The sequence below is a fragment of the Ahaetulla prasina genome, chromosome 1 (assembly GCF_028640845.1).
Source record: "Ahaetulla prasina isolate Xishuangbanna chromosome 1, ASM2864084v1, whole genome shotgun sequence".
NCBI lineage: Eukaryota > Metazoa > Chordata > Lepidosauria > Squamata > Colubridae > Ahaetulla > Ahaetulla prasina.
Genome location: NC_080539.1, coordinates 358,636,405 through 358,657,673, shown reverse-complemented (window position 1 = coordinate 358,657,673; position 21,269 = coordinate 358,636,405). Strand labels below are relative to the sequence as shown.

The window sequence follows — 21,269 nt, the reverse complement described above, 5'->3', positions numbered from 1 at the left end:
AAGGGAAAAGATCAGATCAGCTGATTCCCCACCAGCCAATGCAGGCCGGGGGATTTCCGCCTCCCGCACGGTCCGGCCTCTCCTCCAAGCGTCGGGACCACTTTCCACCCTGCGGACGAGCTCGGAGAGGCATGGAGGAGGAGGAGCAGGAGCAGGAGCAGGAAGAGGAGGCAGCATGGACGAATCCAGCATCTTGAGGCGCCGAGGGCTGCAGGTGAGGAGGGGTGGGAGTGGAGATCCATCGCGGGCAGGTATGGATGTGGCAGAGGCTAAGAAAACCGGAGCCCTTTGCAGATGCGCCGGGGAGGAAAAGGATCTCCCTAGATTCCTAGCTGAAGACCACTAGGCGCGCCAGCAGATCTCCTTGTCTCTTTTTCTGCAAACCGACCTGCGGCGCTTTTGCAGGGTGTGCTTGAGGGAGGGGGCAGAACTGATTGCGGGGGCGGGGGAAGCAGAAGGTGAGTGTGCAAGGAAGACACCGAGAAGGTGGCTGGGTGGGCGAGTGCGTCTCTACCAGCGTGGGCATCTTTTTGCCGGGAAGGGCTCGGGAGAGCACTGTTGCAAAAGCGGGGCGTGTTTCGTGCCGGTTGGATGTTCTCAGAGACTGCCGGTAAGGGGCGCTGGTGAGCTGCAGCGAAAAAAGCAACTTGCTCCTCTTCTTCCCACTCGATCCCCGCTTAGCTCCTGCGTTGGGCAAGCGGGATCGGGGTGCCTCTGGCCGTCTGGAAACGCTCGGTGGCTTTCTGCCATCTCTGGTTTTTTTATGGGGTTCCTCATCGGGATAACGCTCGCCCTAAGGAAGAAGCCGCCTTGAAAGTGGATGAAAACCACAGAAAAGCGCCGGGAGTATTGTGGCGATCCACCCTAAGAAGAGAGACATGCTGGAATTCTGGAGGAATTCCTGGCTCCTTTGCTGCTTTGAGAATTTGGTTCAGTCCAGTGTTTCTGGGGCGAAATAAAGCGAAATAAAGATTTGGCCACTTTAGTTAAGGTGGGAGGGTGGCTGAACCATCTCCAAGTACTCTCTGATAGCCAGTATTTGAGATCACGTGTCCTAAGTCATCGAAGTATTTGCTCTGTAAATATGCACCAGGAGTAGATCTTTTTAAATCATTTACTGTTTATTCATTTAAAGCAAAGCTAAATAAATAAATGCAGGCCGGGGCATGAAACTGCATATTCAGCAATGCTAATAACCTTAGATAAATGAAACTGTTCGAGAGTCAGAGCTGATATGAAAAAGCTAAAATGGGGCTAAATGATGTAGATCCAGAAATGCTGAAATTTCTTGACTTATGGGGTCTGCAGCATGCCCCTTCTGAGATGGTTCTTCAGGTAGCTTGGACCCATGCCATAAAGGGCTTTAAAGGTGATAACCAACACAAATTGAACCCGGAAACAAACCAGCAACCGGTGCATTTCATGCAACAGTAGTGTTACATGGGCCATCCTAGCAGTGGTGGATTTCAAATTTTTTTACTATTGGTTCTGTGGGTGTGGCTTGGCAGCATGGCTTGGTGGGTGTGGCATGGGAAGGATACTGTAAAATTTCCATTCCCACCCCACTCCAGGGGAAGGTTATTGCAAAATCCCCGTTTCCTCCAGATCAGCTGGGACTTGGGAGGCAGAGAATAGATGGGGGTGGGGCCAGTCAGAATTTTTACTACCGGTTCTCCGAACTACTCAAAATTTCCGCTACCAGTTCTCCAGAACTGGTCAGAACCTGCTGAAACCCACCTCTGCATCCTAGGGGGCTCCAAGAACTGTCCACACTGCTTCATTCTGTGCCAGCTGTAGCTTCCGAATATCTTCAAGGATAGCCCATGTAGTGTGCATTGCAGTAGTTCAAACATGAGATGACCAGGGCATGAGTGATTAAGTGCAGGGCCTCCATGATTCTGAAGAGGATGCAACTGGTACATAACATGAAGTTGTGCAAAAATTCTCCTAGCCACAACTGCCACTTGCTCATTGAGTTTAGGAGAACTGCCAGATTGTGCGCAGGGTCTGTTTGAGGCAGTGGAACCCCATCCAGAGCTCCCAGATCCTGAAGTTCCACACTTCCATAGCCACTTTTTTTAAAAATTTATTTACATTTATATTCCGCCCTTCTCCGAAGACTCAGGGCGGCTTACAGTGTATAAGGCAATAGTCTCACCACTTAGTCTTACCAGGATTCAGCCTGTTGTTCCCCCATCCCAGATTCCCAAGCCTCCAAGCTCTGTGAGAGGGCAATGATAGCAACTCTGCTGTCATCACAAAGGAGAATATTTGTAGCTCAAGGTTGAAAGGAGGGGTCCTTGGTGCTGCATGAGCTTGGTTGTTTTCTTGCAGAGAATAGAATGAAATGGAATTGGAATTGGAATTGGCCAAGTGTATATTATTGGACACATAAGAAATTCGTCTTTGGTGCATATGCTATCAGTGTACATTAAAAAATACAAATTAGGTAACATCATCAGTGTTAAAGGTTGGATGCTGGAGAATTCTGAGAGTTGAAGTCCACAAATCTTAAAAGTTTGGAGACTCCTGGAATAGAAAATTGGAAGATCCACAGGGCCGGTGGGATGGTATAGCAAGCACAGCTAAAATGTCTGAACAGTAACAATGACTGAAGAGTTTCAGATCTCAAGATTTTATATACATGCTGGGCACCTATCTGGTTAGGATTTTTGAAAGCTATGGTCCAATGTATCTAAAAAGCCCCAGTTTGAGAAAGTTTAGTTAATCTACTTTGTAGATTTGTGACAAAAATGAGAGACAAGTGGTAGCTGAATGTCTACATTTGAAAACTTTTCCCCTAAAGTGATGGGCATCTGCTTCTGCCAGTCAGTCAGAGCACCTATGAAGTTACCTAGTTGGGTGATAAAATATCTGTAAACAAACAACCAAGCTCAGAGAGCACCAAGGCCTCCATAGCCAGAGTATATCAACATGGGAACTTATTTTTTTTCCTCAAAGACTCATTCATCAGTAAGGGATGTTTATTTATAGCTACCATATCTGAACTAAGGTCCAGCTGAGAAATACAGATAATTACACCTCTTTGCTGCCATCTAGTGTCCACATAGATTTGTTCAACCCAGATACCATATAGAAGAGATCCTCAACCTCCAGGCCGCATCTGTGGCCTCCTAGGAACCAGGTCACACAGCTGGAAGTGAGCGGCAGGTGGGCAAAACTGCAAGCACAGGATCTAGGTTGCACACTCCTCCTCGTCCATACCCTTTCCCTGGTCCATGGAAACAATTGTCTTCCACGAAACCCATTGCTGGTGCCAAAAAGGTTTGCCCTATATAGCATATTGTTCATTATTTACCTGCCAAAAACTCCATACTGTTGGGTGAAGTTAATGATGAATATGAGTGGGATTATCCCATTTTCTACCTTCCCTTTATCTTCTTTCTGCCACTTGCTTCTCTCTCCCTCCCCACCAGCAGGCAGCTAAAGAAATACCTGATCACTAGCAGATTGCTTCTGAATTTAAGCCAGCTGTCCTTGTTAAATGCACTGGTCTTACTCAGGGTAAAGTCCCAATGGTGCTTTTCCAAAAGGCAAGTGGATTTTCTTGGTTTTTCCCTTGAAAATGTTTTGCTCCTCATCCAAGAAGCTTCTGAAGAAGAAGCTCCTTGGATGAGAAGTGAAACATTTTCAGGGGGAAAAACCAAGAAAGTTCAGGTGCCTTTTGGAATACCCCTGATGTAGGCTAGGGGTCTCCAACCTTGGCAACTTTAAGACTTGTGGACTTCAATTCTGGGAGTTGAAGTCCACAAGTCTTAAAGTTGCCAAGGTTGGAGACCCCTGGCCTACATCAGGGGTGCCAAACTCAATTTCATTGAGGGCCGCATCAGAGTTGTGTTTGATCTGGGGTGGAATGGGCGTGGCCAGGGTGGCCGTGGCCAGCTCAAAGTGACTAGTGCACCTCTGGCGGCCAAGTGCTAAGGCAAGACTTCTCTAAGAACCTCGCTCCCTCTTATAATCTTCCGTCCTTTTCCCCCCCTTTTCTTCTTTTTCCTTCCCTCTTCATTCTCCTTTCTTCTTCTTTCCCCTCTTCCCTTTTTTCCCTTCCTTGCTCTCTTCCCATCTTCCCTTCTTTTTCTTTCCCTTTCCCTTTCTCCTTTCCTGTCCCTTCTTGGATGCTCAAATGCAAAAGGGGATTTGCTCCTTTTGTTTTGTTTACTTTGTTTTGCTAGCCCTCTGCCAGCAAAAATGGAGCCAGCCCCCTGAGCTCTGCTTTCACTGGCAGAGGCACTGCGGGCCGGTCCTTTGCTGTTCCCAGGGCGGCTCCATGGGCCTGATCTAAGCATCCTGTGTGCTGGATCCGGCCCCCGGGCCTTGAGTTTGATACTCCTGGCCCAGATGATAGACACTTGGCGTAAAGTTATTAAGTAACCCCTTTGTACCTTCTCCCCAAATAAACTGGGAGCAAATAAAAATAAAAATAAAATAAATAAATAAAATAAAATAAAATAAAATCATCCCTTTCCTGCTTGCTCTGGAGAAGGCAGGAATTTTTGCTCTCATCACCCACCAAGGCAGTTCTGGTCGCCTGAGAAAGTGCCCTGCAAGGGTTAAGCAAGCTGCTTCCACTGAGTTACCTTAAGGGCAGAGTCCTGCTGTTATTGGTCTTGGCAGCTCCCAGGAGCACAAGGCAGACGGTTCCCCTCTGCACCCTCTCCTGCCTGATTTAACTGCTGGGAGAGCGACAGAAATTTCTCTTGGCATTTCACGTGCCTCACTGCTTGGCTGAGAGTCCTGGGGGAGAGTCCAAGCCTCAGAGATCAAAGCTTCAAGGGCTTCAGTGACATTTTGCCTGTCACTGAGAGACCAATCTCAGCCACAAGATAGAAACATGGGCCTGGCAGCAATGAGCAAGCAAGAGGACAGGGTCCTTTGCCCTTTTTTTTTTTTTTGTTTTCAAATCTGGGTGGAGGTTGCAGGTGAAGATGTCCACAATCATGTAAGAGCTGGTGAAACTAGGAAAGAATTTGCCCAAATTATACTCCTTTCTTTTTTCTTTCTCTCTGCCTTCCCGAAATCTCCCTCTTCCCTGTTTTCCCGAAAATAAGACATCCCCTGATAATAAGCTCAAACGGACTTTTGAGTGCATGCACTAAAATAAGCCTCCCCTGAAAATAAGCCCTCCCTGAAAATATTTAAACACAAAGCTGGAAATCAGATAAGACAGCAAGAGGAGCCCCATCCTGCTCTACATGCCCCAAAATAATAAGACCTCCCTGAAAATAAGGCCAAGCACTTATTTCAGGGTTCAGAAAAATATAAGACAGGGTCTTATTTTTGGGGAAATATGATAGCTGAGCATCTTGTTTTCTTTCTACCCTGGTTGGACAGACACCTCTGGGAAGCTCACAGACCAAGGAGGGAGATATGCTACTGTTTCTCAGAGAGGAACTGAGGTTCAGACATTGATATCTGTAGCCCTGTTGATGGACCCCTTCAAATCTGTTACAAGATTCCTTCCTTCCTTCCTTCCTTCCTTCCTTCCTTCCTTCCTTCCTTCCTTCCTTCCTTCCTTCCTTCCTTCCTTCCTTCCTTCCTTTCCCCCTCCTCCTCCTCCTCCTCCTCCTTCTTCTTCCTTCTTCTCCTTCTCCTTCTCCTTCCATAGATTTTTCCAATCCAGCCAACTTGTTGCTATTCAGAAGCCCCCAGACCATAGAAAGGAACTTCTGTCCCTATTTGACCCTAAAGTTAACTGGTGTTGAATAGAAAGGTTCGTTTTAGAAATCATAACTAGTAGCCTTGAATGGAGATGATGCAAGAAGATCTAGGTACAATTGTTGGTTATTCCCAGAGTTACACCATCTGCTTCTTGGTTTGGAACTTCAGGGCATTCTGGGTGTAGACAGGCCTTGCATGGAATCTGAGATGAGGATTGTTCAGGCTACACCCACCTCTTTCTTAAGTCAGGCTGTTCCACAGCTAGTGGCAAGTGGAGTGTGACATCATTGGTTGCCATGGCAAACGCTTCCTGCAGTTTCTTGCCATCCCAGAATGGTTGAAAAGCAAGAAAGCATTGGAAGGGGATGCTTTGGAGGAAAAAATGAATAGCAAAGAGGCAGCTTTAAGAGTTTTTCTATGAAAGTTGAGCATTTTTAAGCACTGGATACATAAGGTGTTCGTGAGACACTGCATAGGCATGTGCTTAGGAGTACTTTTCTCAATGAATGCACTTTGTGCATGAAATGTGCGAGCTGGATACTAATATAACAATGGCTAAGTTCATACATCATATGGTGGTTAAGCCATTCTGGGGCTATGGAGCTACACACAGGCAATGATGCCAGCTGTGGTCACCAGAGACTTCTAGTCTTAACCAAAGTGGAAATTTTAATGTGAAGGGGAAATTATTAGACATATGCCTGGAGGGTATCTATTCTAACTCTGCTTAATTTTAATTGAATACAAAGCCAAGCCAATGTCATTTTGTTTTTGCCCTGGCTTTGCCTATTACTATTACTGTCATGAAACCTAAAAATCAAGTCTGTCTCTTGGATTGGAATTGACCTTAAACCAAAAGCAAGCATACCACACTGGGCTTATTATTTAGTATATGAAAGGAGCCAACATTTATTCTTCTCATTCAAAACTTCCTTGTTTTTGATAAGGATCCCATGATTTTGTTGATATTATTCCATTTTAGCAAAAACAAGGCACCTTGGACCGGCTCATTAATTGTGGGAGACGTTTTTTGTGTCATCAAATACTGTTCTGTTGCAAAATGTTTATATTCCATCCTTAAATAAAACCACTTCCGGTTTGGTTTGTGATAAAGGATTAAGCTTATCTTTCCCAATCCACTTTTTAAAGAGTTACTAAAAATTCAGAGTTATTTTTAGGTGTTTAGGAACTAAACATTCATTTCTTCCTAAAAGCCCATGGAGACTTTAAAAAAATACCCATGAGGCACTTTTTGAAACGTCTGTCAAAACTCTAAACACCAACTCCCAAACAAGAAAGCTAGATTTTCACAAAGTCTCATTAATTAGGTTAATTCCAAAGAAAAAGGCCACTGGAACACATCTCCAGTTTTCAGCCACCATGCATCTGTGAGTTGATGACTTTCATGCTCTTTTGAATTGTCTCTTAATTAAGGAAGAAGTTTCCTATCCATTAGTGGCAGCAATGAGATTCAAATAATTTAACAACCAGTTCTCTGCCCTAATGATTTCTTCCAAAAACCAATTCACCAAACTGCTCAGAAAGTTAACAACCGGTTCTCCCGAAGTGGTGCGAACTGGCTGAATCCCACCACTGATTAGTGGCATGAAAATAATATCTGTCTGTTCTTGCCCTACCATATTTTGAAAATGCCCACTCCTGCTTCCAGATTTAGTGAATTCTGTTACAAATTCCTGGAAGCCAGTCCTCTTTCTGGAAGAAGAGTGGGTGAATTCTGTTCTCCACTTGATAGCCATTAATTGTGGATTCATATATGCTAGAGGGCAGGGGTGAAATGCTCCCGGATCGGACCGGATAGCGCGATCTGGTAGCAATCATGACCGGTAGTTCGGCAAACTGGTAGCAATGGCGGAGCAAAGCTCCGCCCACTCACCCGGGTGTCATTACTTCCTGGTTTTAAGCAGGAAGTAATGTGTTTTTTACCTTCTGCGCATGCGCAGGTTTTGCGCATGCACAGAAGGTCTGTGCGTGCATGTGACACACGTGCGCGCATGCACTTCCGAACCAGTAAGGAAGGTAAGTAGATTTCACCCCTCCTAGAGGGGTTGAGGTAGAAAAGAGTCATTGGGACTCAAAAATCAAGATCCTAAGCCTCAAAGGCTCTTCTATCACAAGCAAGCTTTATCAGTTCAGGTGAGGCGACACAGCTTCCTAATCTTGATTAGTTGTCTTGGTGAGCTTCTTTGTGGTTTGACAGTTATGTAAACCCCAGCCCGTTGCTTAGTTGACCATCCAGGATATTGTGTGAGCCCAGAAAATGGACCGATTCAGTAATCATGTGTTGCGTGAATACAGCCAGAAAGTGGGGAAAAGATTATAAGTACTGGTTAACTCTTAACTTGTACGATTTCCGCTTTAAACCTTTTCTTTGCTAATTGGGAGTTAAGAACGCATATCCAGTTGTTCCTCTCCCCCCCCCACCATTTTTTAAAAGTTGGCTTCTTGGGTAATTTACATTTGAAGTTTTTATGTGAAAGAAGAGGGAATTTAAGGAATATGTAATACATTTAAATTCAATTAATTTAGGTTTTGCTTTGCCTTGCCCATTTTATGATGCTGGGCCATATAGCGTAGAGCGTCATGGGGAAGATTAGGTTTGATGCAACCCTTGGCATCTCTCCCCATCTCACCCACCTCCCAAAAAAGAAGTGCTTCCTGCTTTTACAATTGAGGACTTTTGAAAGACTCCATTTCAGTGGTGAAATCCAATTTTTTTTACTACCGGTTCTGTGGGCATGGCTTGGTGGGCATGGTAGGGGAAGGATACTGCAAAATCCCCATTCCCTCCCCAATATGGCTTGGTGGGCATGGTAGGGGAACAATATTGCAAAATCTCCCTACTCATCCCATTCTGGGGCCAGCCAGAGGTGGTATTTGACGGTTCTGCTCAAAATTTCCGCTACCAGTTCTCCAGAACCTGTCAGAACCTGCTGGATTTCACCTCTGCTCCATTTAATTCATCTCTTACTCACGGAAAAAGGCAAATTGACATGCTAGCCATCACCCACTCCAGATGCACAAATATAGGTCCCCTATGTCAGTCTGAATTTTTACAATTTGCTATACTGTATTAGGCTAAGTTGGAATTCTATAGACTTTAATATCCTATGGGAATCTAGACATTATCTAGCATGAATCAGGAAACATGTTAAGTCAGGTTCAGGCTTACGGGATGCCTCAGCCCATTCATTGAATTTTTCTATACTAGCCACCTTGGTAGTAAATTTATTCCATCTACAGCAAGATGTTCTTCCCTTTTCTTGTTTATTTATACTTGACTGCAGGAATATTGTAATGTACAAGCCAGTGGTGGATTTCAAATTTTTTTACTAATGGTTCTGTGGGTATGGCTTGGAGGGCGTGGCTTGGTGGGCTTGACAGGGGAAGGATACTGTAAAATTTCCATTCCCACCCCACTCCAGGGGAAGGTTACTGCAAAATCCCCATTTCCTCCCAATCAGCTGGGAATTGGGAGACAGAGAATACATGGGGGTGGGGCCAGTCAGAATTTTTACTACCCGTTCTCCGAACTACTCAAAATTTCCACTACGGTTCTCCAGAACTGGTGAGAACGTGCTGAAACCCACCTCTGGTACAAGCCATCTCCCATTTTATCCAACAATACTGAGGTAGGCAGGGTTGAATGAGAGAAACTGGCTCACAGTCACCCAGTAAGTATTGCTAGCTGAGGACCTGAATAAAGATTGTATAGACAGAATGCTCTGGAACGGGTTCAAACTGGGGTCCTGCAGGTCAGATGTGTCATGTGCAGGGCATGCCCACCCCAGCTCTACGAATGGGAAAAAGTCACGAAACATCAATGACAGCAATGTGACGCTGTGAGTTTAACACCCAGGGGTCCCCAACCTTGACAACTTTAAGACTTGTGGACTTCTACTCCCAGAATTCTGGGAGTTGAAGTCCACAAGTCTTAAAGTTGCCAAGGTTGAAGACCCCTGCTCTGGAACATAAGCGAGTATTTTTTTTCTTTCCTAACAAGTACAAAAAGCATGTTCATGCTGCAAAATCTGGTGCAAGAGTCCCAAGAAAGGAAGATGTAGGTGCATCTTCAATAACTCTCATTGTTTGAAGAGAACAACACCACTTTTCCCATTTATCCATTCATGCCAGCAGATAGCTAAAAGAATAACAGAGTTGGAAGGGACCTTGGAGGTCATCTAATCAAACCCCCTGCCCAAGTAGGGAACACCATACCATACCAATACTTTGTACCATTTCAGGCTAAGATTTGGGGAGTCTGAGCAAAGACAAAGAAACAAGATATGGGTAATACAGAAGCAATGTAGACACTCTTTTTATTTTCTGTTTTCTTCATCCAGAAGGAGCTGAGCCTACCACGCCGAGGGAAGATGTGAGTAAAGGGCAACCAGCCCAATTTTTTTCTTCATAGACTTCATTTTCATCCTCTCCTTTGGAGCTTCATTCATTTTCCACGTTGGTAGCTGAGCCTCTTGTGTAAACTGCATTGGGGTCACCTGTTTGAAGAGGGGTCCACAAGGATCCAGAGATCTTTGTTGACACCCACAAGAGCAAGACCATCTTAAAAAAGAGGCCGGGTTTGGTTGCAAAGCTGTGGCTGCCTTCTTAATTTTGTTGACTCCCTCCCTGTGTGGACACTCTGTATTTTGCTCCTTATAAGTGGTCCTTGCTTGGCAACCGCTTGTTCAGTGACTGCTCAAAGTTACGACAGCGCTGAACAAGTGATGGTTATGACCAGCTCTCAAATTTCCAGCCGTCAAAGCGTCTCCAAGGTCACATGATCACAATCTGGGCACTTGGTGACTGGCTCACAATTATGACATTGAAGCATCCCACGGTCATGTGATCGACATTTGCAACTTTCACTGCTGGCTTCTGACAAGCAGAGTCAATGGAACGGCTGGCAAGAGATCCCAAAGTGTGATTGTGTGATGTTGTGCTTAACAATGGTGTAGGATTCTCGTAATGATGGCCACAGGAAGTGCTGTCGCTAAGCAGCATGATCACATGACATCACTTTACAACTCTGTTGCTTAGTGATGGAAAAACTGAACCCAATTACCATAGTTAACCAAAACTACCTGTATTTGTTTTTCTGCCAGCTGCATCTTAATTATTAATTTTATTTATTATTAAATTTCTTTGCTGCCCATCTCACCCACGCTTTATAAGAATAGAGAAGTTCTGCTTTCTTGGGCCACAAAAAAAATAGTGTTCCTGGCATTGGCTGGTCAAATAATTTGGGTAGCTCATAAAGAGGCCAGGAAGGAAACTAGTCTCACTGTCTGATACTAGACACGGATGGGCTCTAAGAACACTTTGTTATCATGTTATCTTCATCACTGATAGATGTTGTCCTGAAATATCTTCAAATATTAGTATTATTAGAAGTTGTCCTTTTGTTTAATGACTGGTTTGCACCACGCTTTGTGGAAGATTATTCTGATTAATTGCTTTGTGAAGCAATTGTGTCTGTAGCTGTCCAATTTACTTTTAGTATTCCTGTAAATCTATGCAGGGGAGGAAGGGTGGAATTGGTCATGTCCATAGAAAAATGACAGCAACAATGGGTTGGTTTCAGAGCATTTAATACTCTCCTATTGTCCCTCTATCTTTTGTTAGAATGTTTTGGGTTTTGAAAATAATGTACGAAGAATTGTCATCCGATGTGCAAATGTACTTCCTACTCTGAAAGGTTATTGGACTGGATACCAATCGTGCTGAGCATTGCATTCTTATTAAATCACAATCTTGGCTCCCCTTCCCCGTTCTTTTATTATGCAGAGCTGCTGTTTTCTTTGTAAACTGGCTTTTGACACACATCTGTGGGTGGGAGATGTGGATGACAGTATGAGCTCAAAAAACATCTCAGTCTTAGGTGTGGAAAGTGCTGAATATGTTTTCCTGGGCAACTTGCTCTAATGCATATCCAAAAGAAGATTTCCTCTATCAAGGTGCAGAGTGCTTTCTTCAACGTTAATTTTGAGCTTGTAGGTAGAGGTGAGTCCTCGACTTACAACCATTTAACAACTGTTCAATGTGCAATAGCACTGAAAAAAGTGATGTATGACTGGTCCTTGCACTTACAATCGTACCATCCACGTGGTTGCATGATCAAAATTTGGACACTTGGCAATCGGCATGAATCTATGATGGTTGCAGTGTCCTGAGGTCATGTGATCACCATTTGTGACTTTCCCAGTCAGGTTCCAGCAAGCAAAGTCAATGGAGAAAGTTGGATTCGTTTAATGACCGTATGATTCATTTAACAGCTGCAGTGATTGCTTAACACTGGCCCAAAACATTGTAAAATGAGGTACGACATGCTTAACAACTGGCTTGCTTAGCAACAGAAATTCGACTCCCAATTGTGGTTAAGTCAAGGATAGCCTGTATATCCATAAGCTGGAGAAGAAGTCATGGCATATGAAGTATCTCTGTGCGTATCTCTTTATTTCCTTTTGTAGTGACTTCAATAAACCAATCGACCTATGACCTTCTGGAAACCTCCCTAAGGATCAGAAAATGCCTGTTTGAAACAGAACAGCTTTTTGTAAATATGCAGGAAGTGCTTTTTAAAAATTATATTTATTGGCATTTCGAAATGGCATGACATGCCTGGTCTATGATCATAATAAAGATTGGCCTGATTTGATTAAACGGCATTAAGCTCCACTGCTGGTTAACATCATCATTTATTTGAGCTCTGCTGTGATTTTCTATTTAAAAAAAGGGTTCAAGGCAGTTGAGATTAGCACTCTAGGAGACCTTCAGTCTCTTCCCTGCTACAGGTAGTCCTCAACTTGCAACGGTTCATTTAGTAACTGTTCAAAGTTACAACAACACTGAATAAAGTGAGTTATGACCATTTTTCACCCTTACGACTATTACGGCATGCCCACGGTCACATGATCAAAACAGATGTTTGCCAACTGACTCACATTTCTGACGGTTGGCGTGTCTCAGGGTCACATGATCCCCTTTTGCGACCTTCTGACAACCAAAAGTCGATGGGGAAGCTAGGTTCGCTTAAAACAACCGTGTTGCTAACTTAACTACTGCAGTGGGGTTCCCTTAACAACGGTGGCAAGAAAGGTGGCAAAACTCACTTAACAACCGAACTGTGGAGGCTCCGTTGCGGTCGTAAGCCAAGGACTATAGCTGTACGATACCGAACCCTGGAAAAAGCATTAAAAAAAAAGCTGGTGCCTCAGTCCTTTCTTAGCCTTGTTAATCAGAAAGGTTGACAGCTTGGTGGTTCAAATCCTTAGTATAGGTCTGCTGCGTGAGCAGGGGGTTGGACTAGATGACCTCCAAGGTCCATTTCCAACTCTGTTACTGTTACATTCTTCCAAAAAGGGTCTCAGCATTTCTGGTCAGCTAGAAATTACCACCAGCTGTGGAAATTTGGTATCGTGGGGCAAAAACTGCCCATATATGCTGCTAATCTTCCCCGCCCCAGAGTCTCTTTCACCCCCTTTTTAAAGTCGGGGGGCTGAGGGGAGGGGAGGAATAGCTAAGCGCCCGCCCGCGCGCGCGCGCGGAGGGCTCTTCCGCCGTCCCCCCTTCCCCTCCGAGGGCCGCGGGGGAGGAGTGGCAGGTGGGCGGGCAGCGGGGGAAGCCGGCGAGCAGCCTCGCCTCCTTTCTTGCGGCTGGTTCCCTCTCACTCGTTGCCCGCCCGGGTTGGCGGGCAGAGAGAGAGAGAAAGAGAGAGGCGAGAGGGGCGCGCACCGTCGGGGCGGCAGCAACCACCATGCAAGCGCGCCGGGCCAAGCTGAAGATTCCCTCGCTGACCTTGGTGGAGTAAGTGAGGAGGGGCTGGGGAGGGGAGCGGGGGGTCCGTGGCCGGGGAGGGGAGGGAGGGAGTGGGGGGGGATCTGAGACGAAGGCAGCGGGTTGGTGGTTTGTTGTTTTTTTTTGTCTTTTTTTTGGGGAGGGATCGATGCACCCGGGACAGGTGAAGGGAGACCAAGCTGCGCGAGGGTGGCGGGGGGCGCGAACGCGGGTGGGCGCTTCCCCCTTCCATCTAGGGATTCCTTTCTTTCCCCGCCCGCTCCCTCCTTCGATCCAGGGGTCTCCAATGACGCATGTTTCGGTTGCCAGGGAACCAGGTTGGGAGGAAGGGGGCGGGTTGTTCCCAAAAAGAAGCGAAGAAGAGGTTCACCTTCCTTCTCCATCGTTTCTCATCTCCCGGCCGGCAGCTGGGTTGTAACTCAGCCTCGGTTCTTCCCAGCATCCCTATTCCACCCACCCTGTTTTTTTGCCTCCCCCACCCCAATAACGCATAGTTTTAACAGCAGCTGCTTGAGAGTAGGAAATGAAGCCGGTGTAGTAGACCTGACAGATTCCTCTCCCTTCTGTACCTCCATCCTGGGGAAGGAAGGAAAGCCTCACCTGTTGGATTTCCTCTTGCTTGTCTACCTTTTGAAGCCTCCAGCTGCCCAGCTGATGAGCTGAAAGAGGAGAAGGAGGAAGAATGGGATGGGAAATATTAAACCTTGCAAGGTTAGGGCTTGGTAGGCTTTCCTAATTTGAACAGCAAGGGTAGCTGTGTATCAGGAACCTGGATTTTTTTTCCAGCAGCCTCATCAATACCTGGGAAGCCCATCTCCCCCACTGCTGCCCCCCCCAACACCTTCTGTTGTAATCCCTCCCACACAAATTTTACCCCAGACTAGTTGAACACAAAAAAAAGCCAACCCACCGGCTTCTTGCTTTTTTGGTAATCCTTGGATTTCCATAGTTTCAGAATCACACAGCTCTGGTCTTAGGATCGTCCAGCTGAAAGAGACCTCTGAGATCATCTAGTCCAATCTTGCCCAGGGCAGATTTTCTGACATCATCCCCGACAAAGCACTCGAAAACCTCCAGCGATGGAGCCCCCACAATGCCAGAAGGCAGGCTGATTCACCACCTAATAACTGTCATTCCTCCTTATTTCAAGTGGGGATCTACTGTTTTGGTCTAGTGTAAAGCTTCCAGCATAGATTCTTATCCTGCCTTCAGGAGCTGTGGACATCTTCCCCTGACAGCTTGTCATATATTTCTTGTCTCCCCTTCTTGAGGCTAAAGCCACCTAATGAATCCAACTTTCATAGGATGAAGAGAGCTGAGTGTGTATAGCCTCAAGTCTTTTTCTGATGGAATTTAATAAGAGGAATGAAAGAATTCAACACAGCATCATTTCAGGCTAGATAAATAAAATTGAGAACAGGGTTCAGAGTTCAAATTCTAAAGCTTGGCAAAGGGTAACCCAATTTCCCTACTAACTGGGAATGCACTAGCATCTTTCAAGGCAGGTGATTAAGAAAGAATATACGGTTGAATATAGAGAGAGCCAGTTTGGTGTAGTGGTATGGTAAGGTATCAGCCTAGAAACTGGGAAGCCGTGACTGTCTATGGAGATTCTCAGTCATCCAGGTCATGGTTGTCCCAAAGGTGCTTTTTTCAAGAGGCAACTGGACTTTCTGGGGTTTTTTTTGAAGATATTTTACTTCTCATCCAAGAAGATTCTTCAGCTCTGAGATTCTTGGATGAGAAGTGAAATGTCTTCAAAGAAAAACCAGAAAGTCCAGTTGCCTCTTGAAAAAAGCACCTTTGGTCCAGTTTCTAGCCTGATGGCTTAACCACTACACCAAACTGATTCACTATATTCAGCCATATAGTCTTTGTTAATGAAAGATGCTAGTGCATTCCCAACTAGTGGGGAACTTGGGTTACCCTTTGCCAAGCTTTAAGAAAAAAAAGCATGAGACCATGAATTCTAATCCCACCTTAGGCACAAATCCAGTTGGATGTCCCTCGGCCAGTCATTTTCTCTCAGCCCTAGGAAAGAGGCAATAGCAAACTTCTGAAAATCTTGCCAAGAAAACTACAGGGACTTACCCAGGTAGTCTCCAAGAACTGGAGATGAATATGGTCAGCTACAAATCATTTTCTGGCTTTTGAGTTACTCTTCCCCGGACTAGTACAGATTCTGAATGATGTCAGGTAGCCCAGGAAAGAAAGCTGATCTGCCAGGCTCTCTTCCCTGTGCTCCCTAATGCAAAATGTTGTCTTCAAGAGTGAAGAACTTGAAGGAAGGATGAAGCAGGTCCTTAAGTGGATTATAGAAATGGGAGATGTCAACCCCTTGTCCTACGCTCAATATGGTAGCAACCTGATTGGGACTGGACTTGTTGCTTAGAGCTTGAGAAGGAATTGAGGGGGACCAAAAGGGCCCCGCCGCTGTCAGAGGAGGGTCACTGCTAGGAGACCTCTTCACATTATTCACCCACCCTTCCTTTGGTTGCCTCTCTTCCTTTGCAGCTTGTCACCCGGTAGCCAGAGCCCGACCCTTCTCAGCCCCTGCAGTCCTTGTAGTCCTTTGACTCTGCATCCCTGGAGGTAAGAGAGATGGTGCTTGTGGAGGTGGGGAGGGCCACTGTCCCTTCGGGTTCTGAGAGGAAACCTTCATTAGAAGAGGGACGGTAAATGGTGGAACAGAATTTCCTACAAAGCCACCTGCATTTACATCAGGCAAGCCTGAGCGGCACATTCTGTTGCTCCTCTCATGTTCATGGCCAAGTTCTCCTCTAGTTGCATTGCTAGAAAGATTAATGAATAACATTGCTGCATAGCATTATCTCTGACGCTTGAGGAGGGGGGCTGTTGGCAAGCGGCAGAGAAGCAGCAGGAACAGGTGAACGGGCAACAGCAGTGGGAGGGGAAAGGAAAACATTGTTTACTGAGCTGTTGGACTCGGGTTGTTGTGTTAATTATGCCACGATCTGATTCTGCATGTTCAGCTGTTTGTATCTTTACGAACTGAAAATGCATTCTGGATTGGGTCTGTTCCTTATTTCCTGCCTAAGAAATACATTTTTTCCCCATCTCACTCTAATTAAGCAACAGGGTTGTGTTTTGTATGATGGGTAGCAGGAAATGAGATTTCTCTTTGACAGCCTGAATTAAAAAGAAAGCCAACTCTTGCAAAAGGAAGGAATCTCTATTGCTTTTTTGGCATTCTCTGCAGACATTACTTAGCCCATAACTGAAACATCTGCAGGAAAACAACCAGGCTCAGAGCATACAGAAAACCCAAAAGTTCAATCCATAGCTACATATAGTTTCTGCAATTGGAAGTTTTCTACAAAAAAAGTAGCAGGGGCTGTTTTGAATCTGCTATGGGCTGCCTGACCACGGTGCTCTTACAAGAGTCTTTAAGCTACTTCACTTTTTCTGAGTACAGAGTTGATTTCCTTTGGGGAGAAGGCAGAAAAATATTTTGAAATATTTGCATGGATTTAAAAATATATAGATTAATCATAGGCATGTGTATACAGATAAAATACACAAACCCACATTAGATTTCCAGAAGGCAAACAACCTCCCCAAATGCTTGTAATTTAACTGAATTTTTTTTTAAAAAAAAATGCTAGCTACATTTTATTGTTTATTCCATATGCAGAAATCTGCATCGCCTTTCTCTCAATGGTCAAGACTAAATTGTAAGGCCTAGATTTACAAGTAGAGTGAATTTTCTTTTGTTTACTCTCCACATATTGGTCATAACAGTTGTGGGTTATTTGTTCAAGTTAATGTGATCCATTATCTCTGTAATATTATGAATAATGATGGAGGCATTGCATTGGGAATAATGAAATGTTTGCCAACAGGGACGGAAATCTGTTTTTTTCCTGTGACATTTTAGTTAGTTATATCAGGAAGAGGAAATCTTTATCTTGCTATTTTTGCAGAAACAGCACAGTGCTATTATAAGTTCACTAAAATCCTTTTATTTTGGATTTTGGGATTACTCAGTACAGCAATCTAGAGGAAAAATGTGGGGGAAAGGCTTAAATGCATTTGGAAGCTCTAAATAATAGGTATATCAATCATTGCCCTGACTTACTCATTGACCAAACAATACTGAAAGATGGGAGCAGATGGTTTCTCACCAAATAATTGGATAAAAGAGTACCTGTCATTTCCCTGCTAACTTGTAACTGATAACAGATAATTATTTATTGTTTGCTTTTTCAATATGAAAGGTAGGAATTATCTATTCATTTGCAAAGGCAACTTCTGCTTGCCTCCCCCACTGTTTGCTTACACAGGTTGTTCATTAAAATATATTTTATATTGGTTGTGGAATTTAGCGGTTCCTGATACAGAATTACATGAGCACAGAATTTTGATAACGAGGAATGGGATAAGTCAGAGTCTTGGAAGCAATAAATAATTTCCATTTAATTCTTTTGCAACATATTCTTAGAGTTTGTTTTGTAAAATGTATTTGTTTTATATTTTATTTATAGATTATAGAGTTGCTTCATGAAAAACAATCAAAGGAAATTGTTTCTTGGTTATAAATGTATTTACTAGAGAATCAGATGAGTGCGGTGATTAAGGTAGTAAGCTAGAAACTAGGAGACCATAAGTTCTAGTCCTACTTCAGGCACAAAGTTAGCTGGGTGACTTTGAGCCAACTATTCTCTGTTAGCCCTATGAGACTTGTTTTGAAAAATGTTGCCAAAAAACTGCAGGGACTTGTTCATGTAATCTACAAAACTACTTAAAGGCACAGAGAAAAAAAATATTGATTAATAATCCTGTATCACAGGGGTCCCCAACCTTTCTGGCTTGGCAGACTGGTAGAGTTGGCAGGTGGCAGCAGTGTGGGGGGAGAGAGGTTGGCTTCATGCACATGCTTTCACAAATGCAGCTTCGCGCATGTGTGTGCCTATGTGCATCACCTTCCACTTCCACGGCTGAGTTCTGAATGCCTGGTAGCCTGGCACCAGGCCATGGGTCAGGGATTGGTGACCCCAGATGTACTGCATCAATTGGTGGGTCCATGGCTCAGAGTTTAAGACACTGGGCTTGTCAGCTGGAAAGTTGACAGACCAGGTTCGAGACCCGAGCACCACGCAATGGAGTGAGCTCCCGTCCTCGCCCCAGCTCATGTCAATCTAGTAGTTTGAAAGCGTGAAAATACAAGTAGATAAATAGGTTCCACTTCAGAGGGAAGATAACAGTGTTCCATGATGTCATGCTGGCCACATGAGGGCAGAAATATCTTTGGACAGCGCTGGTTCAATGCCCTTGAAATGGAGATGAGCGCCTTTGATCAGCAAAAACTAGTGCAGCGAAATCCACAGGAATTCCTTTACTTTTACCATATCAATTGCTATAGATACAGGGGTGTCAAACTGGCGGCCTGCCGGCTGGATGCATCACACAGAGGCCACGCCCACCGTGGCTCCGCAAAGGCAAAAAAATGTTGGGATACATCATGTGACGCAATCGAGTTTGACACCCATGTTATAGAACAGGGGTCTCCAACCTTGGCAATTTTAAGCCTGGCAGACTTCAACTCCCAGAATTCCCCAGGCAGCAAAGCTTGGAGACCCCACTATAGAACATAAACAGTATACAACATCCAGCTTCTCTTGTTGCAGATGAAGTCGGATTCTGAGCATGGACTGAACTCCAGAAAGATTAACTTGAATGGTTTCCTTAACCTAAACATCCTGAGTGGTAGATGACATGTAGATACATGTGCTGGGGGGTTATTTTGCAGTTTTCGTCTGATGTGGATTCTTTTAGACAGACTCCTGCACATGCTTTTTTGCAGCATTTTAGAAGAGACAGCTTAGACCTTGATCTTTTTCCAACAGTTGTCCCTGTGTGAACCTGTCCCACTCATATTATTTAATGATCCTATCAACTGTAGATCAAAATAAGGGAGTCGCTTTAGACATTGTCCCGTCTGACACCTAGGTTCTAGGAACATAGGTGTGCTCTTGAGCAGACCTGAGTAGGTGTGGTCAGCTACGGTTGGTGACTCCAGGACCCTTGTTATCTCTATGGAGCCCTTTCAAGTGAAAGAGAGATCTTTAAGGAAAGGTGTTTTCAGAAATCAAAACTAAGCACCCAAGATCTGGGATTCTGCCCACTGAACACCTGCAAGAAATTCTAGGTTCTTCCATGTACATCTAAAATCAGTGTCATGCACTTGCTAAATCTAATTTTTTTTACTACTGGTTCTGTGGGCATGGCTTGGTGGGTGTGGTGTGGCTTGATGGGCATGGCAGGGGAAGGATACTGTAAAATCCCCATTCCCTCCCTATTCCAGGGAAGGATACTGCAAAATCTCCATTCCCTCCCTACTCCAGGGGAAGGATACTGCAAAATCTCCATTCCCTCCCTACTCCAGGGGAAGGATACTGCAAAATCCCCATTCCCTCCCTACTCCAGGGGAAGGATACTGAAAAATCCCCATTCTCACCCCACTCCAGGGGAAGGATACTGCAAAATCTCCATTCCCAACCCACTCCAGGGGAAGGATACTGCAAAATCCCCATTCCCTCCCTACTCCAGGGGAAGGGTACTGCAAAATCCCCATTCTCACCCCAATCCAGGGGAAGGATACTGCAAAATCTCCATTCCCTCCCCACTCTGGGGCCAGCCAGAGGTGGTATTTGCCAGTTCTCCGAACTACTCAAAATTTCCGCTACCGATTCTCCAGAAGCTGTCAGAACCTGCTGGATTTCACCTCTGGTGTCTTGCCTCTGTAGCCCTACTTTCTTAGAACTTGCATAAGACTTTGAAAAATAGAGCTGATGCCTATCAACTCTTTTGGAAGAGAAAAAGCAAAGATATTTTTGCACCACAGTGTTTCCTTTGAAGCTTTGCAGCAGGCAGCTTCCCATTAGAATTTCCACTTCATCCTATATCCTGTCTGCCTCTCTCTGATAACCAAGGGAGGATGGCAACTTGCCACCATCATGCAACCTCCCGCACCATTTTTTCAAGTTGCCCCGAAGAGCTGCCTCGTCCAACGGTACCTGATTGAACTTTCCCCTTTTCCTTGCTGCAAAAAAGGAAGTTTGTATGGGAAGAAAAATGGGAGCCAAATGCTGGTGTTAGTTTTTTGAAGGGAATGCTGGCTCGATCCATGAACATAGTATTGGCAACACTAGCATGATGTTGCAAACCTAGGTGATGCTGGTGGCCCTGGGGAAGTGCCTTCTCATCTATAGCAGAAAGGTAATTGCAGAGGGAGCTCCGCCGTTCTACAAGGAGAGAACAACTAACAAAATGAAATTCAGTGTAGAGAAAAGTAAAGTCTTACACTTAGGCCAGAAAAACCAAAAGTACACATATAGACTGGGTGAAACCAGGCTTAATAGCAATAACTGTGAGAAGGATCTTGAAGTCGTAGTGGACAACCAATTAAATATGAGTTAACAGTGTGCGGCGGTGGCAGCCAGAAAAGCCAATGCAATCCTAAATTGCATTAACAGAGGGATGCAATGAAGATAAGGTGATACCACTCTATAAAGCCTTAGTAAGACCACACCTAGAATACTGCATCCAGTTTTAGTCACCACACTAATTGAGACTCTAGAAGTGCAGAGAAGAGCAACCAAGATGATTAGGGGACTGGCGGCTGAAACATGAAGAACGGTTACAGGAACTGGGCATGGCTATTTTAGTGAAGAGAAGGACCAAGGGTAACATGATAGCAGTCTTCCAATATTTGAGGGGCTGTCAACAGAGAGGAAGGGGTCAAGCTATTTTCC

General features: G+C 44.8%; 1 protein-coding gene across 3 annotated transcripts in view; it reads left to right on the top strand.

The window, feature by feature from the left end:
• The first annotated feature begins 85 nt into the window (after positions 1-85).
• Positions 86-21,269, top strand: part of MAST3 (microtubule associated serine/threonine kinase 3) — a 90,510-nt gene continuing 69,326 nt past the window's right edge. Inside the window, exons 1-3 of one of the 3 annotated variants that reach the window (XM_058163226.1) lie at positions 86-214; positions 10,041-10,072; positions 16,009-16,086. In XM_058163226.1, coding sequence (XP_058019209.1) covers positions 176-214; positions 10,041-10,072; positions 16,009-16,086 — 149 coding nt within the window. In that variant the 5' untranslated portion in view covers positions 86-175. Of the gene's footprint in view, positions 215-10,040; positions 10,073-13,375; positions 13,504-16,008; positions 16,087-21,269 lie in introns of those variants that run through there. The other 2 variants (XM_058163228.1, XM_058163227.1) reach the window with 2 other exon arrangements.